We start from the raw sequence: 12,999 nt of genomic DNA, 5'->3' as shown, positions 1-12,999 counted from the left end.
GATTTTTCATGTGGCAGATTGACAGTCACCTCCCCCTACAAATATTGGCGAATAAAACAATGATGCGAAATTAGGAAAGCCTACAACTTGAGTTGGGAAGACCGTCCAGAAGTGGGTTAGTCGTGGCCGATTGTGATGAGCATTTTAGCCACTGCTTTTAAGGCGACATCCACTGTTCAAAGCCAAGGTTGAAATCATAGCATGTTCTTTGCATTTCAGAAGACTGGCACATGTTCCATGGACTCTTCTCGTGCAGCTACATCCAAGGGTGTTCATCTATACCCCGATTTACGTCGTTTCGCAATACGTCGTCACTTTATTAATACTACGTACCCGGTTTACGTCGCCTCAACCCCCACATTTACGTCGCAGACGGCACCATCCATCATCTCGTATCCAACACCTCCACCTGCCATGTAAATTGCATTGACTTCGTTTCGATATTCGTCGTCGCACCTTTCAGGAACGCATCCCCGACGTAAACCGGGGTACTATATTAAATGATTAATTTCGTTTATTTTTTTCTGACTGCATATGTTCACGGTTGTGCCGTATAGCGCTCCAACCGTGTTGACGTGTCGCCGTGCGTGTTCGGCACAATGTCTGACAACAGCGAATTGTGATAAATGTACAAGCGAGTTAGCAAATGAGCGAATATGATTAGCCATATAAATATGCTTCTACTAAAAGGCTTTCAAACATTAGGTAGCGCCAATATCAGAATCTTTCGGCTGGAGGAAGCTGACGAGCTATGAAGCTCGTTTTCGCAGACGTCTAGAATGGGCGGGTCGGCAAATTAAAACAGCAAACGATTAAAAAACGATAGGAGTGCAAAATAGAGAAAAACGTGCAACTGCTCTGGCCCACAAACTAGCCTTTGAAACATCTACCGTAGACTCGCACCCTATGGTGCGTGTTGTGTGGATATTTTTGCGAAGTAAACATCAAAACACCAAGTCATCGTATTCGGTCATTTATTTTGTGCAGCCGCAGAAAAAAAATTTCCAACTCCGCTATGAAAAATTATACACAATGTACATGCTGACAGATTGCAAAAATGGTGGAATTACAAAGCTTTTATAAATAATTTATGACAGTAAATAAAGTTATGTGCAACAATTTATTTTTGGATTGAGAAGTAACATTTAATTTATACTTCAGGTTATTTCTAGTACTCACTTCTGTACTGAAAATTTGCATCGCACTTAAGTGGTGATGAACAAGCGAGCCGACCAAAAAGCTTCTATTTAAATCGCTTACCTACGTTAGCGATTCATTAAACCCGTCTTCCACTCCCACCACTCCAACCCGGCTCGTGTGTACACCACTCGGCAAGCGAGACCTCAATGTACGAACTTCATTACAGATGCACGTTCTAATTAACAATGAGCTAATGTTGCACTTTGTGGGCTACAGGATGGAGTTTAAGAAACAGACTTACAAGAATTCATAACTGATTTGATTTAGGACGATTTACAAAATCGGCAAACCGCATTAGCACGCACACACACAAAACACACGTCAAATGGCGATGCTTTCTACACAACATTGCGTCCCGCCAGTGAATAGGACAGAACGGCAAAATTACTGTGCGAGTGGACAATGCTGAGGCGGTGTCGACAAAAAGACCCGGACCGACCCCATCGTCAGCTCTTGTACATGGGCAGTAGCCGCTATTGTGCACTGGCACGACAATTTGAGATGCCTGCATGTTTCTTGTGCCGGGGGTTGGTCATGACTAGTTGGTATGGGTGTCGTGACGCCTAAGGACCTTGAAAAAAAATCTTGGCTTTAAAGGTTAAACCACCTATCAGGATGGAGCAGGTGCTGTTAACAGGATTGTCAAAGGTCACAGGGCAAAAAATAAAACACAAGAAATCGCATGATACACTGTGGTGTTTTACACATTCAAGCCGCGCACTTTTTAATTTTTACCAAGAATAATTTACACGAGCAAAACAGTGGCCGTTTTCGAATGCAGGCAAATCGACCGGGGACCTCTCATTCCTGCCTGATGAGCCCACATGTGAAACAAGTGGTCGCGTCACAAGCAGCAGTTTGCCAATTCTCTCCAACTGCACAAAAACACACGGCTTACCTGCGTGCAAAGTTTTCCAAGCCCTCTGGAGTCAATATATGCAGTCAAATGAGAATTGAAATCATTGTAGTACCTGGCAATTTTTTTCTACAAAAGTTAACTTTTTTATGCCCTCCATAGGGCTAAATGATGATTGGAAGGCAAGCGGATGGAGATTAAAAGACAAAAATCTCTTCACATTAAATATAAATGTGCCACTAAACATTATCATCATTATAATTATCTGCTGGATACCACCAGGTCATTTACTGGACAGGATTCGGTAACCCAAGAAAAGACACTGCTACCAGAACTGTTTTGCCCATCATTTTTACAGCCCTCCAAACATTACCTGGTCTCTATACAATACCCGTTACCCAGGTGTAATGTTTGGACGGTCCAAGGCAGATGGTGCATAACAGAGAGCTGCGACACCAAAGCATCATGATCACGATGACGAGCGGCTGCAGAGTTTTGAATCGTTACATTCTGTTTTTTCTTTTCCATCACCGACTTGACTACGTTTACAAGGCTGCGACATTCACAAAAACAATGCACACATAACATTTGGGCGATTTTTTTGAAATTGAGTTGCTCACAAATTCACTGCAATATTCAGTCTCACAAGTACACACAAAAGACTTGGCCCAACCCTCCCCACCCAATAAACCAAACAACTCTTGTTTTAATGGACCACAGGGGTGTGCTGTTGTGCATCAGCAGCAGCACCAGCAGCAGCAGTTCTGCATCTCACTGGGTCGGTAGGGGGGCATCAGGAGTTGTGGGTGACACTGCGTCTTCATACAGCCTCTCAATGAGTTCCTGGTATATCTTGGTCACAACTGGCCTCTTGAGCTTCATTGTGGGACCTGAAATACAGCAGCAGGCGCTTCAGTTCATTGGACAACTCGCTCGAGTGACAACTCACATTGACTCAGGGTTATCTGCCCAACCTGAACTGCCTCATGCCTAGCAAAGGCCGATGGAAAATAGCCTCACCTGAAAACACGAGCCCTCTTTTCATGTGTATAGTGGATGAAGGCCTCTAAATGCTGGTCCGTACAGGTTTGTGAAGGAGGGGAGCATAAACACATGGCAGAATAGCAGTAAACTCCTGGATTTTGCGGCACTGCCCTCTTGATTCCCCACCACAGCCCCGCAGTCATGAGACAACCCATCTGTGCATGGTAATCGCCCTTCCAAGCCCTCCGGAGTCAAAAACCTGCTTTAGCTTTCGAGATGTGACGGGACCAGACAACAGGCGATTTTGGTCATTCGAACATCACCACACTAAAAAAATTCCATCCCCAGAAATACTACTATACTTACTAGGCATGCAATCATTTTTCTCCCCTCCCTGCTGCCCCTCACACCCCCAACCATGTGATTCGTGGAAGTTGTGTCCTGATTCTGGATCACAATTCTACTCAAGAATGAATTATTTTTGTTAAATTGTGGCGACTGTCGCACCTGTAGCGACTGTAGGAGTCACGGGAACCAACCGTTGACATACAAGACATGCGATTGGTAAACAATCTATTCCACCCACATACAGAGACTATAAAGCCAACTTACCCTGGCGAATTCATGCATCATTGCGTACTTACAAAACTTATATTTTGTGCTGACAATTTATTTCAAAGAAACAAACTGTTCTTTTGGGTGGGCGGCCGTGTCAATTGGCGCTTTGTTTTTACTTTATGACGCACAAGCAAATATCACGTGGGAGTGGTTGGCTGCCAATGCCATTTCGTCGTTCGTGCCGAAACTCAGCTGCCAATCAACTTGACCCCACACTATCGTCCGCAAGCTACCTCCAACAAGGCCTTTATCTGTAGCGTGCAAGGTGACTCTGTTAGGCATCCAATTACCAATAAGGTGTCAAATTCCAAAGTATCTTATGTTCCTACCTTTGTACTGTCCTACTCTGTTAATGTCAGGTGCACAACAAAACCCGTAGCAAGTTTCTGTACGAAGGACATAATAGTTTAAGCTCACGCCCGAGATAATGATTGAAAACAGAACTGAGCATTATTGTGGAGCATTATGAGTAATGGAATAAACAGAACATTACCCAGGCTCTATTAATAAAAATATATATTTTTTAAATTGGTACAATCTCCACAGCAAAATATTTAATCTTCACACCTCATTTGTTTTTGCGTTGAACAGGGCCCTGACGTTTTGAGGGACTGCCATCACAAATAATATCCGGAAATCCAGGCAGCTTTTATTTATTAAGCCGGACTGCTGCTGGGACCCTGAATGTTGAAACGGGTCCAAAGTTTGCTTGTGTGACCAAATGCTGCTGTATAGAAAATATATATTGGGGTGAGGTGAATGTAGGTGGAGCTAATATAAGAACTCGGACCTCAAAATACAGTATCAACGAAGCAAGGGCTTGACATATAGGACCGTCTCATTTGGCCAAACCATTGTTTTCATGGTGCAAACAAAAGGTGCGATCAATAATTAAATGTGCAATTTTAAACCGGACAACCTTTGCTTACGATTGTTTTGCTCACACCTCAAAATGTAGTTTGCAAAACGGGTTGAGCCAGATTGAGATTAAATAGATGGTGAAAATAAATATGTTGAAGTCTTTCCAAAAACCACCCATGTCAAGCCATGGCAGTCCAAATGTACACAGTACTTTTCCCCATATGCAACACTATTTATGGTCTTTGGCGTTGTTCGCTAAATGGGGAGTGGTTATTAGCAACAATATCTATTAATTCTAGATTTGAAGCTTTCGTGACTGCAAGGTGGAACAGTCACAGCAGAATCGCTGCACCGCTATTCTGCTGTGACTGTTCCACCTGAAGATAGAAGCTTGTGTTGCCTCCGAAGCGTCGTGATTTAATTTACTTTTATTTTACCTACGTGACTTTACCGAAAAAAACTAAATATGAATATCTATTAACACTGGCATGGCACACGAGAGACACGCACCCCTAGATTGCACATTTACACAATTCACGAACGCACTGCATTGAACGAAGAGCGATGCACACCAGAAATCAGTGGACACATTCACATTGTTGGGCACAGAATATTGCTAGGAAAGATCTGTGTTTAGTCCTAAAAAGACTGCAGAGGCACATGTTCTTGTAAACATTAGGGCGTGATCAGCACAATGCTCAACTGCCTTTGTCTCTCCAAATGGTATACTTACACACCACACCAGGTATTTATGTTGGGCCGAATTAATACAATGGTGGCACCCGCAGTTCCGGATCAGAACTTAATCACAATAATTGCACTCATGGCCAGGAATGGCAACCCAGGGGGTCCAGAATGCAGCACTGTGTATTCAATGCGAAAACAACACCGTTCTGCAGAGCTGGGCATGGCGACAGTAAGGGCCGGTGGGGGTTTTGGTGGTTACACGAGATTTCAGTGCAGGGAGTGAGGAGCTTGGAAACGGGGAATGTGTGGGATTTTTTGTGTCACCCCCCTCATATGGGAGACTTTCTCCAGATACTATTTTGCCCCAATTTTAATTATGCATGTTCATCCAGGAAAGCCTCAGACTCTCAGTACTCTTTTGAAGAGGGCCCTAACAAGTTTGTTTTTTGCAGTTGGGGGGCAATGATTGCTAGTTTATATATTCCAAATCGAGTAATTTGAAAGGAACATCCTATTTAAATTCAACTGGCCAAACATCCAAATATGGAATCCATAAGAATATAATTTAGACTGTGGGACTTCCGAGGTCATGGTGTAATGGTATGGTAAGTATATATTTTTTCTAAATAAGTTCCATTGTTAATTAATGCACAAACCACAAGCAGACAAGCCCACGGCCCCGAATAAAAAATAAGCGATGCACCACATTCACACTACTTTCGAGCAACAAAAATACATTAATTAGGGGTATAATTAAATGCAAGACTTAAAAACGTACTGCAATTTCAACTGCCCATCCCACCTACTCATGGGCCCACAGTGCGTCTGGTGCAGCACATCGTGACACGTGGCCATGCCAGAAGAAAGCTTTGCTGCTGTACAACGCGACCATAACACCCGGCCATACACTTCGTACAAAAAGCACAACAGACAAATATCCCCCCTGTAACATTTACACACCCTTGGGTCAAGAGCTGTTCACGAGAACCTATGAAGGCCAGGACGCCACACGAAGAGGCAAGGTGGCCAAGCACCACACCAGACCACCTTCAACTCCCCAGTGGTGATGTTTATACACACACCACCTTGGGTACTCATTGGAGGTTGAGTCAACCTCGCGAAGGCCCGCACACGAACGTACCCAGCTCTCCGCCGGGGATGGAGAAGTCGCGCAACAGCAATTCCCACTTCTGCACGCGCTGCGCGTTGGAGGGTGCACGCTTGTTGACGCGCTCGATGCCGTCGCGGATGGCACGCTCCACCACCGGGTCCTTCCCACCGGCGATCTGGGAGGCGCGCGTCGCCGTACTGCCCACGCGCTGGCACCAGTGCACCACCTCGTCCGTCAGCGCGTCGTCCGGCTCACCAGAGTCACCGTTCGACTCGCACTGCCGCCGCCGGCATGAAGGCAGAGGTGGTAGTGGGTGGGGGGGGGGGGGGCGGTGGAGAGGGGGGGATGTTACCATCATCATTAGGTTACGATTCGATCCATTGTGGGTAAAAGTCTCCCCTGGGTGTCCTGCGATACAACACTTCGAAGGGGTCATAGCGCACGAGAATCAGCTTGCCCCGTGACCACATCCAGTATCACATCGACATACCCAGAGACAGCTCTCAATTAGAGATCAAGAACTTCTACCAAAGGTCGTTTAATTTTTATACGCGAATAAAAGGGAATTTATTTACGGTATAAAGGTAAGAGCGTTGGCAGAGTGTTCGGTGCGCTGTTTACAATATTCAGCAACCTTAGTTCAATTATTGGCCACAGCTGAGCAGTGACCAGCATACTGAAGATCAAGATACCGACACTACTGCAGATTATACGATACAAGCGCTACTTGATACCAAGCCTCTCCATTCTTAAAAAAAAACAACTCACACCTTGTTGGTTAACAGGTGTGCATGTGAAAGTGCTCTAATTATTGAAACATTTTATTTAACAAAAACTACCGACGTCTGACCATTGGCAGGCATCGCTAAAGCTGCCCCCCCCCGCTCTCACTGCAGGGACTGTGCAATGTCCCCAGGGTCCAATGGCTGCCCCGAGCTGCCCCTCACCTTCAGCGTAAGCAGCACAGAAAGGAACTTGCGGCGGTCGCCGATGACCATGGCATTGCTGACGACGGGCAGTTCCTCCTTGATGGCGTCCTCGATGGGGATGGGAGGCACGTTCTCGCCGCCTGCCGTGATGATCAGCTCTGCGTGGCCCAGAGATTATTAGTTTTGTTTTGTAATCGTGACCTACCGAATGTGTAATCGCAGAAAACCGCTCTCGTCTAACTTAACACAGCTCATTTTGTCAACCATTATTAACATTTCTCAGTTCTCAGGGCCACAACAAGAGTACAAAAGTGCAATCTACATAATTCGAATTTAGCCCATCTCTCCATACTCTAGACTCATTTCCCTAATCGTCAACCTATCACATTCGCCTCAAGCGTAAGGCTAGTCATGAATGGATCATGAAAGTGAACCCCCCCCGTCCTCGGCGTGCACTCCAAAACTACACACGAACCATCTCCAAAAGCCCTCTCGTCGTGGCTAGGAGACCTCGCGACATTGGCAATCACCTCCTAAGCCACATTTCACGCGAAAAACAAAAGAACCGCGGATGAACGTGGCGTGCGCGCGTCGTTTGGTCATCGCAGCGGAGAGGTCACCGACCTTTGATGCGGCCGGTGATGTAGAGGAGACCCTGCTCATCGACGCGGCCCAGGTCGCCCGAGTGCAGCCACCCATCGTCGTCGATAGCCTCGCGCGTCTTCTCCTCCATGTTGAGGTAGCCCATGAAGACGTGGCGCCCCCAGAAGCACACCTCGCCGCTGCCCTCCTCGTCCTTGCTGTGCAGCAGGGTGCGGCAACCGCGCAGCAAAGTCCCACAGCTGCACGGCGGAGGAAACGACAGTGAGGAACACCGTTAGGAGGTGCAGCACAGCATGTTGGCACAGTAAGGGGAAGGGTGGGGGGGGGGGGGCACAGGCGATGCATCTGCCAGTCATCCCCACACCTCCACTTCACAAGGTTGGCTACATAGTGCGAAAAGTTCAACATACATAACATCAAGTCGGTCAACCCATGCTACCTGGGTCTGTCCCGCGACTTCCGGTCAGCGAGCCTTCGACACTTCACGTGGCCTCAAAGTGCACCCTGGTGCAAGCGCCGTAGTGACGTCACCGCCACTGTGTGGCGAATGGTATGGTCGTGCGGCCGAGTATCGTAGCGGTTTGCATTTATTACTTTGAGATTTCATAGAATGTAGAGTTTCGGTTTTGAGCACTGTTATATAACGATGTTGTAATAGACTGTGTGCATCACAGATTTTCAGGTTGTTTCCACTATGTAAAGTCAGCTCCGCTTTACCACTGCACTATTTGCAATTCAACGATAAAATTAAGTACTCAAGCTATAACAATGAACTGGAAGCGCTATAAGCTAGCAGTAAGGATCACTACAGGAAAGCACAAATTTGAAAAGTTTACAATGTTGGAATGCTGATTTCAAAATTTATTACGGTTCATTCGTTTAGTTTACTGCACCTGTAACTCAGTTTTACAGTGTTGATTTCACACTAAAATGGGTGTTTTTTTCCCCATTTGTCTTGATGGCTGTAAGAGGAGGTACTTGTTTCAACAATCATGACAACATTTTGGCAATGCAGCCTCCAACTGACCCCGTTTCCAAGCCTATGCAGCCACCAATGATTAAACCGGGTTAAGTGTAGCAAGTTCAAGGTTTCAGTGCGGTCATCCAAAACACCATATTCACCATATTTATTGTGTTTCTTATCAGTCCGCCGGAGTCATAACAAAGTGCACTAACCGCTGTGCCACCGCTCCACTCCTAAGGATGCAGCAACTGAACAGACCTCGAATAGTTCAGTTACATCACATTCCAGAGCCTGCGCTGTGTGTATGTCGAACTTCTTTTGCACCGTACGTAGTATGTAGCCAACCGCACTAAGCGGGAGGTGCCGAGGAGGAATAACAAACTACACATAATACGCAGTGCTAAATAGATTCGTTTAAAATTTAGATTTAAAAGGAGACCGTTCCAGTGGGCTTCGAATGTCAGAAGGAAGAGTGCACCAGACAGTTTCAGGGGGCACATGACGCACCACTTTTCAACATTGTAAACATCTCAAGTCACGATGCCGACAAGGAAGCACAACTGGAATAAAGTGGAGAGAAATCGCACTGAATGTTTGTTGCAAGCGGACAAAAGAATGAACACGCTCGTCCACTGGAACCGAAAACAAACGGCGCGATGACGCAGGTGGCGGTGGCCAGGGGTGGGAGAGGGGTGGGCAGCACCATCACCGACTGACCTGCCGATCTGGAAGGCCGTGGGCGAGGAGATGGTGTGCGGGCCAGAGCTCTCGCTCATGCCGTACAGCTCGAAGACGGGGATGTCGAGGCTGAGGAAAAACTCGAGGGTGTCCCGCGTGATGGGCGCTGCGCCCGTGTAGCACTTGGTGCAGCGGTCCAGTCCGAGCGCCTCGCGCACCTTCTTGAAGACAAGCATGTTTGCCAGCGTGTAGCCCATGGGCGCCTCGGCAGGATTGCTGCGGAGAGACGCACGTCGCCATGGCGGTGGCGGCGGTCACGAAATGTTAACTACCTCGCCTTGGCATGCACAGGAGGTCATGGGTTCGATTCTGGGGCCTGACGCATTAATATTTGGAGTTTGCATGCTCTCCCTGTTGTCGAGTGTTTTTTTTTCCTCCGGGTCCTCCAGTTTTTCCCGCCACATTTAAAATCAACATGCGTTTAGAGTATTTGGCTGCAATAAATTTCCACATAAGCCACTAGATTGAACTATCGTTTGTGACCAGGTCGATTCTGAAAAAGAGATACTGTACACAACTCAGTGGGCCTTCCATGGTAAAATAAAATCGTTAAGTGACAAACTGTCCGACTGACTCGGAGAGAAATTAGGGGTTATTCTGTTGTAGATACAGCGTTAAGCAAATAACAAAAACGAGTCTTTTACGATCAAAAGGAAAATAAAGATCTCTACATGTTTCAGCCCGCTTTTCCCCTTTCAATACAAAGGCCATGTTGGTTCATTGCAAACGTTTAATTAAGCACCAACGTCACTCTAGATGACTGCATTGGCATCCATGCACAAGCAGAGGCTTGCGCTCCACTGCCAAGGCCATTCCCTTGCCAAATTAAATCAAGCAATTTAATATTAAGCTCGCGTGGGAACATTTGGTGTGTAGCAATTCGGAAAATGCAACCATGAATCGCAAGGGGGCTAGATTTGACAATAAGCTAGAACGGGGGAGGGGCAACGTCCCACTCACCCTTTCATGTTGGCCAGGTGGGTCTGCAGCCCCACGCTCTTGGCCCAGCCGGCGATCTTGCGCTTGAAGATGCCCGACTTTGCTGCCGTGGCCTTCATCTTCTCCATCATTTTCTCCCAGACACGCGGCACGCCCATGAAGCCAGTGGGTCGCACCTCCTTCATGGTGACGACCAGGGAGCCCTGCGCAGCCGTGAGCAACACACAATGATAGCCAGCCGCTACGGTTGCCCGCCAGGTGGTAGCGCATGCCCAAGTTAACCGGGTACGAGTGGGTGCACACGAGATGCTCAATTTGCGACAGTTTATGGCATGAGTGGTGCCCGTATAGTACAGAGTAGGTCACCAATTATTGTTTAAAAAAGCATTTGAGCATCCTTCCTTTGTGCGTTTATAGTTTTTTTTTCTCCAGACGTTCTGATTTTCCAGCCACAAGCACAAAGACTCAATTAAAATTTGGCCTAAATATTCCAATTCGGGCCCTCTTGAAAATGATGTTTGGAGACCCAGGTGAGGGCTTTCCTTTGGAAACTATAGAATAATTTTTGCAATCTTTTGGAAAAATGAAATCCTCATTATCAGGCACATGTATATCTAGAGCCACACAAACTGAAAACTTATTTCCTCAGAAATGCTTTGTGTTTAGCTTGTTATTCCCCCGCACCTACAATAAGCACGGTTGGCTATGTACGTTGCATAAGAAGTTCAACATACATACAAGTCACCACGGTGGTGTACCAGGCTAGGTCCATGTGAAGTGTAGGAGCTTCGTCGAGAGGTAGTTATCGCACAGACCCAGGTACTATGGGTTATAATTAACTGAAACGACTTCAGCACACTCACCACATGTGCTTCCCACTACCTGTTGCGTTTTTCCCATTGCACACACACACGAAAACACACGAAACACACGGTGCTTGGGTATTTACCTTGAGGGCGTCTGGCTGAGCAAAGTAGGTGACGCCGCCGAAACGCATGGGCAGCCAGATGTCGACTAACTGAGCGGCGATGTGGCTCAGGGGCAAGTAGCTGATAACCACCTCCTGGTAGTTATCGTCTGCCGAGCGCAGCTGTGTCAGCTCGCCCGTCACGGTCGCCGTCCATGTCAGCTGTGGCAAAGCCGCAGAGAGAGAGAGGAGAGGGGGGGAGAAAGCAACGTTAGCGTCTGGGCGTTGCATTATTCTAACAAATTATTTGCATCCAATTGTAAGGGAACTTCCGTTATCCGAATTTACGTCGAGGGCAGGGGGGCTGTTCTGATTTAACTGGGTCTGTTTGAGACCAACTCCTAATATCCGTATGATTCATCGTGGATAAAGGTGGATTAACAGGATACATTTTCTGTTAATGGGCAACGATTCCTTAACTGCGAAAAAGGCAGATAAAAATCGGATCAATTTTGCACTTCTGTAAGATTGCATTCGGTTTATTTATCCACGGATGATAATAAAGATTAATACCAATAATTCTAGGCGACTGTTCTTATCCGTGAAGAAAGACGAAGATAGCCGAAATAATCCATATACAAGTGGAATGTCTGCAGATGGGAACTGAGGGTATGGATAATTGTAGTCAGGGCAACGGAAGCAAGGGGGATAAATAACCCCAATGACTCCAGAGCCAGAGAACCTCACGCGAACATGACACAGAGCAACTCGGGTACAGGACTCCCAAGAAATTATTTTTGGGGTCACTTCAACCACAGCAATCTTGCCATCACTGCTTCACGCTGTACAAAAGATCGCATCGCTGCATTATTGTCGTAAAAAAAAACGACATTGGTGACAGGACTGCGACCATAATTTTATACAAGTGAGAACCTCATTCTATCACAACTTTCTACTCGTATTCAAACTCAGGATCTTAAGAGGTTCTGGCTCATCACTCTTATATGGACATTATGAATCCCTTGTGTAATCCAGTCACTCTGTTTGACACGTTCCTCGACTTGTTTGCAAAGATTAGAGGAAATCAATTTCCATACACACCCATAAGAGACGGGGGATATTTAACCCACTCCCATGTGCACGACTTACAACTAAATGATGCACAAAGAGGCTCCTTCCTTGACGAGCTCTGTCATCTTATTTGCAACACAACTCAAATACCAGTTTTGTCATTTGGTATAAACCTTGTAGCAATTTCATTGAATGCTCAATTTTAACAGGAAGAAAAAGCCGTTAGGGCAAAAACAGACCAGCGGGGCCACTTTATATTGTTTTGTAAATCAATTCAGAAACTCGGCAAAACGAGCAGATATGACAGGCGAGACTAAGCTTAAAGCTGCCATATAGAGTTCAGCGGCTAAGTGTGGATTGGTGTCGAGTGGAAAGTCAATAGTAGCCCTTTTCCAGCAAGAGCCATGCCAGTGGCCTTTGCGGTTGGGGAGATTTTACACAAAACCGCGATGCACTCGCCTCACCAGACATCCGAATCTGTCTCGGGGCCAAGCAGGGCCAGGGGCAAAGTTGATCACTTTGTCATACGCC

General features: G+C 46.5%; 1 protein-coding gene across 7 annotated transcripts in view; it reads right to left on the bottom strand.

Moving 5' to 3' along the window:
• Window positions 1-960: 960 nt before the first annotated feature.
• Window positions 961-12,999, bottom strand: part of LOC116941935 (long-chain-fatty-acid--CoA ligase ACSBG2-like) — a 42,919-nt gene continuing 30,880 nt past the window's right edge. For all 7 annotated transcript variants that reach the window (XM_032953324.2, XM_032953325.2, XM_032953326.2 and 4 more), the window contains exons 9-15: window positions 11,440-11,619; window positions 10,512-10,693; window positions 9,531-9,767; window positions 7,871-8,088; window positions 7,265-7,404; window positions 6,348-6,594; window positions 961-2,946 (exon numbers count right to left, since the gene is read on the bottom strand). In XM_032953324.2, the coding sequence (XP_032809215.1) occupies window positions 2,828-2,946; window positions 6,348-6,594; window positions 7,265-7,404; window positions 7,871-8,088; window positions 9,531-9,767; window positions 10,512-10,693; window positions 11,440-11,619 (1,323 nt within the window). In that variant the 3' untranslated portion in view covers window positions 961-2,827. The remainder of the gene's footprint in view (window positions 2,947-6,347; window positions 6,595-7,264; window positions 7,405-7,870; window positions 8,089-9,530; window positions 9,768-10,511; window positions 10,694-11,439; window positions 11,620-12,999) is intronic.

The sequence above is a fragment of the Petromyzon marinus genome, chromosome 13, assembly GCF_048934315.1.
Source record: "Petromyzon marinus isolate PM22_M1 ecotype Great Lakes invasive population chromosome 13, UKy_Petmar_22M1.pri1.0, whole genome shotgun sequence".
Lineage (NCBI taxonomy): Eukaryota > Metazoa > Chordata > Hyperoartia > Petromyzontiformes > Petromyzontidae > Petromyzon > Petromyzon marinus.
This window is presented reverse-complemented; position numbering and strand designations above follow the sequence as displayed.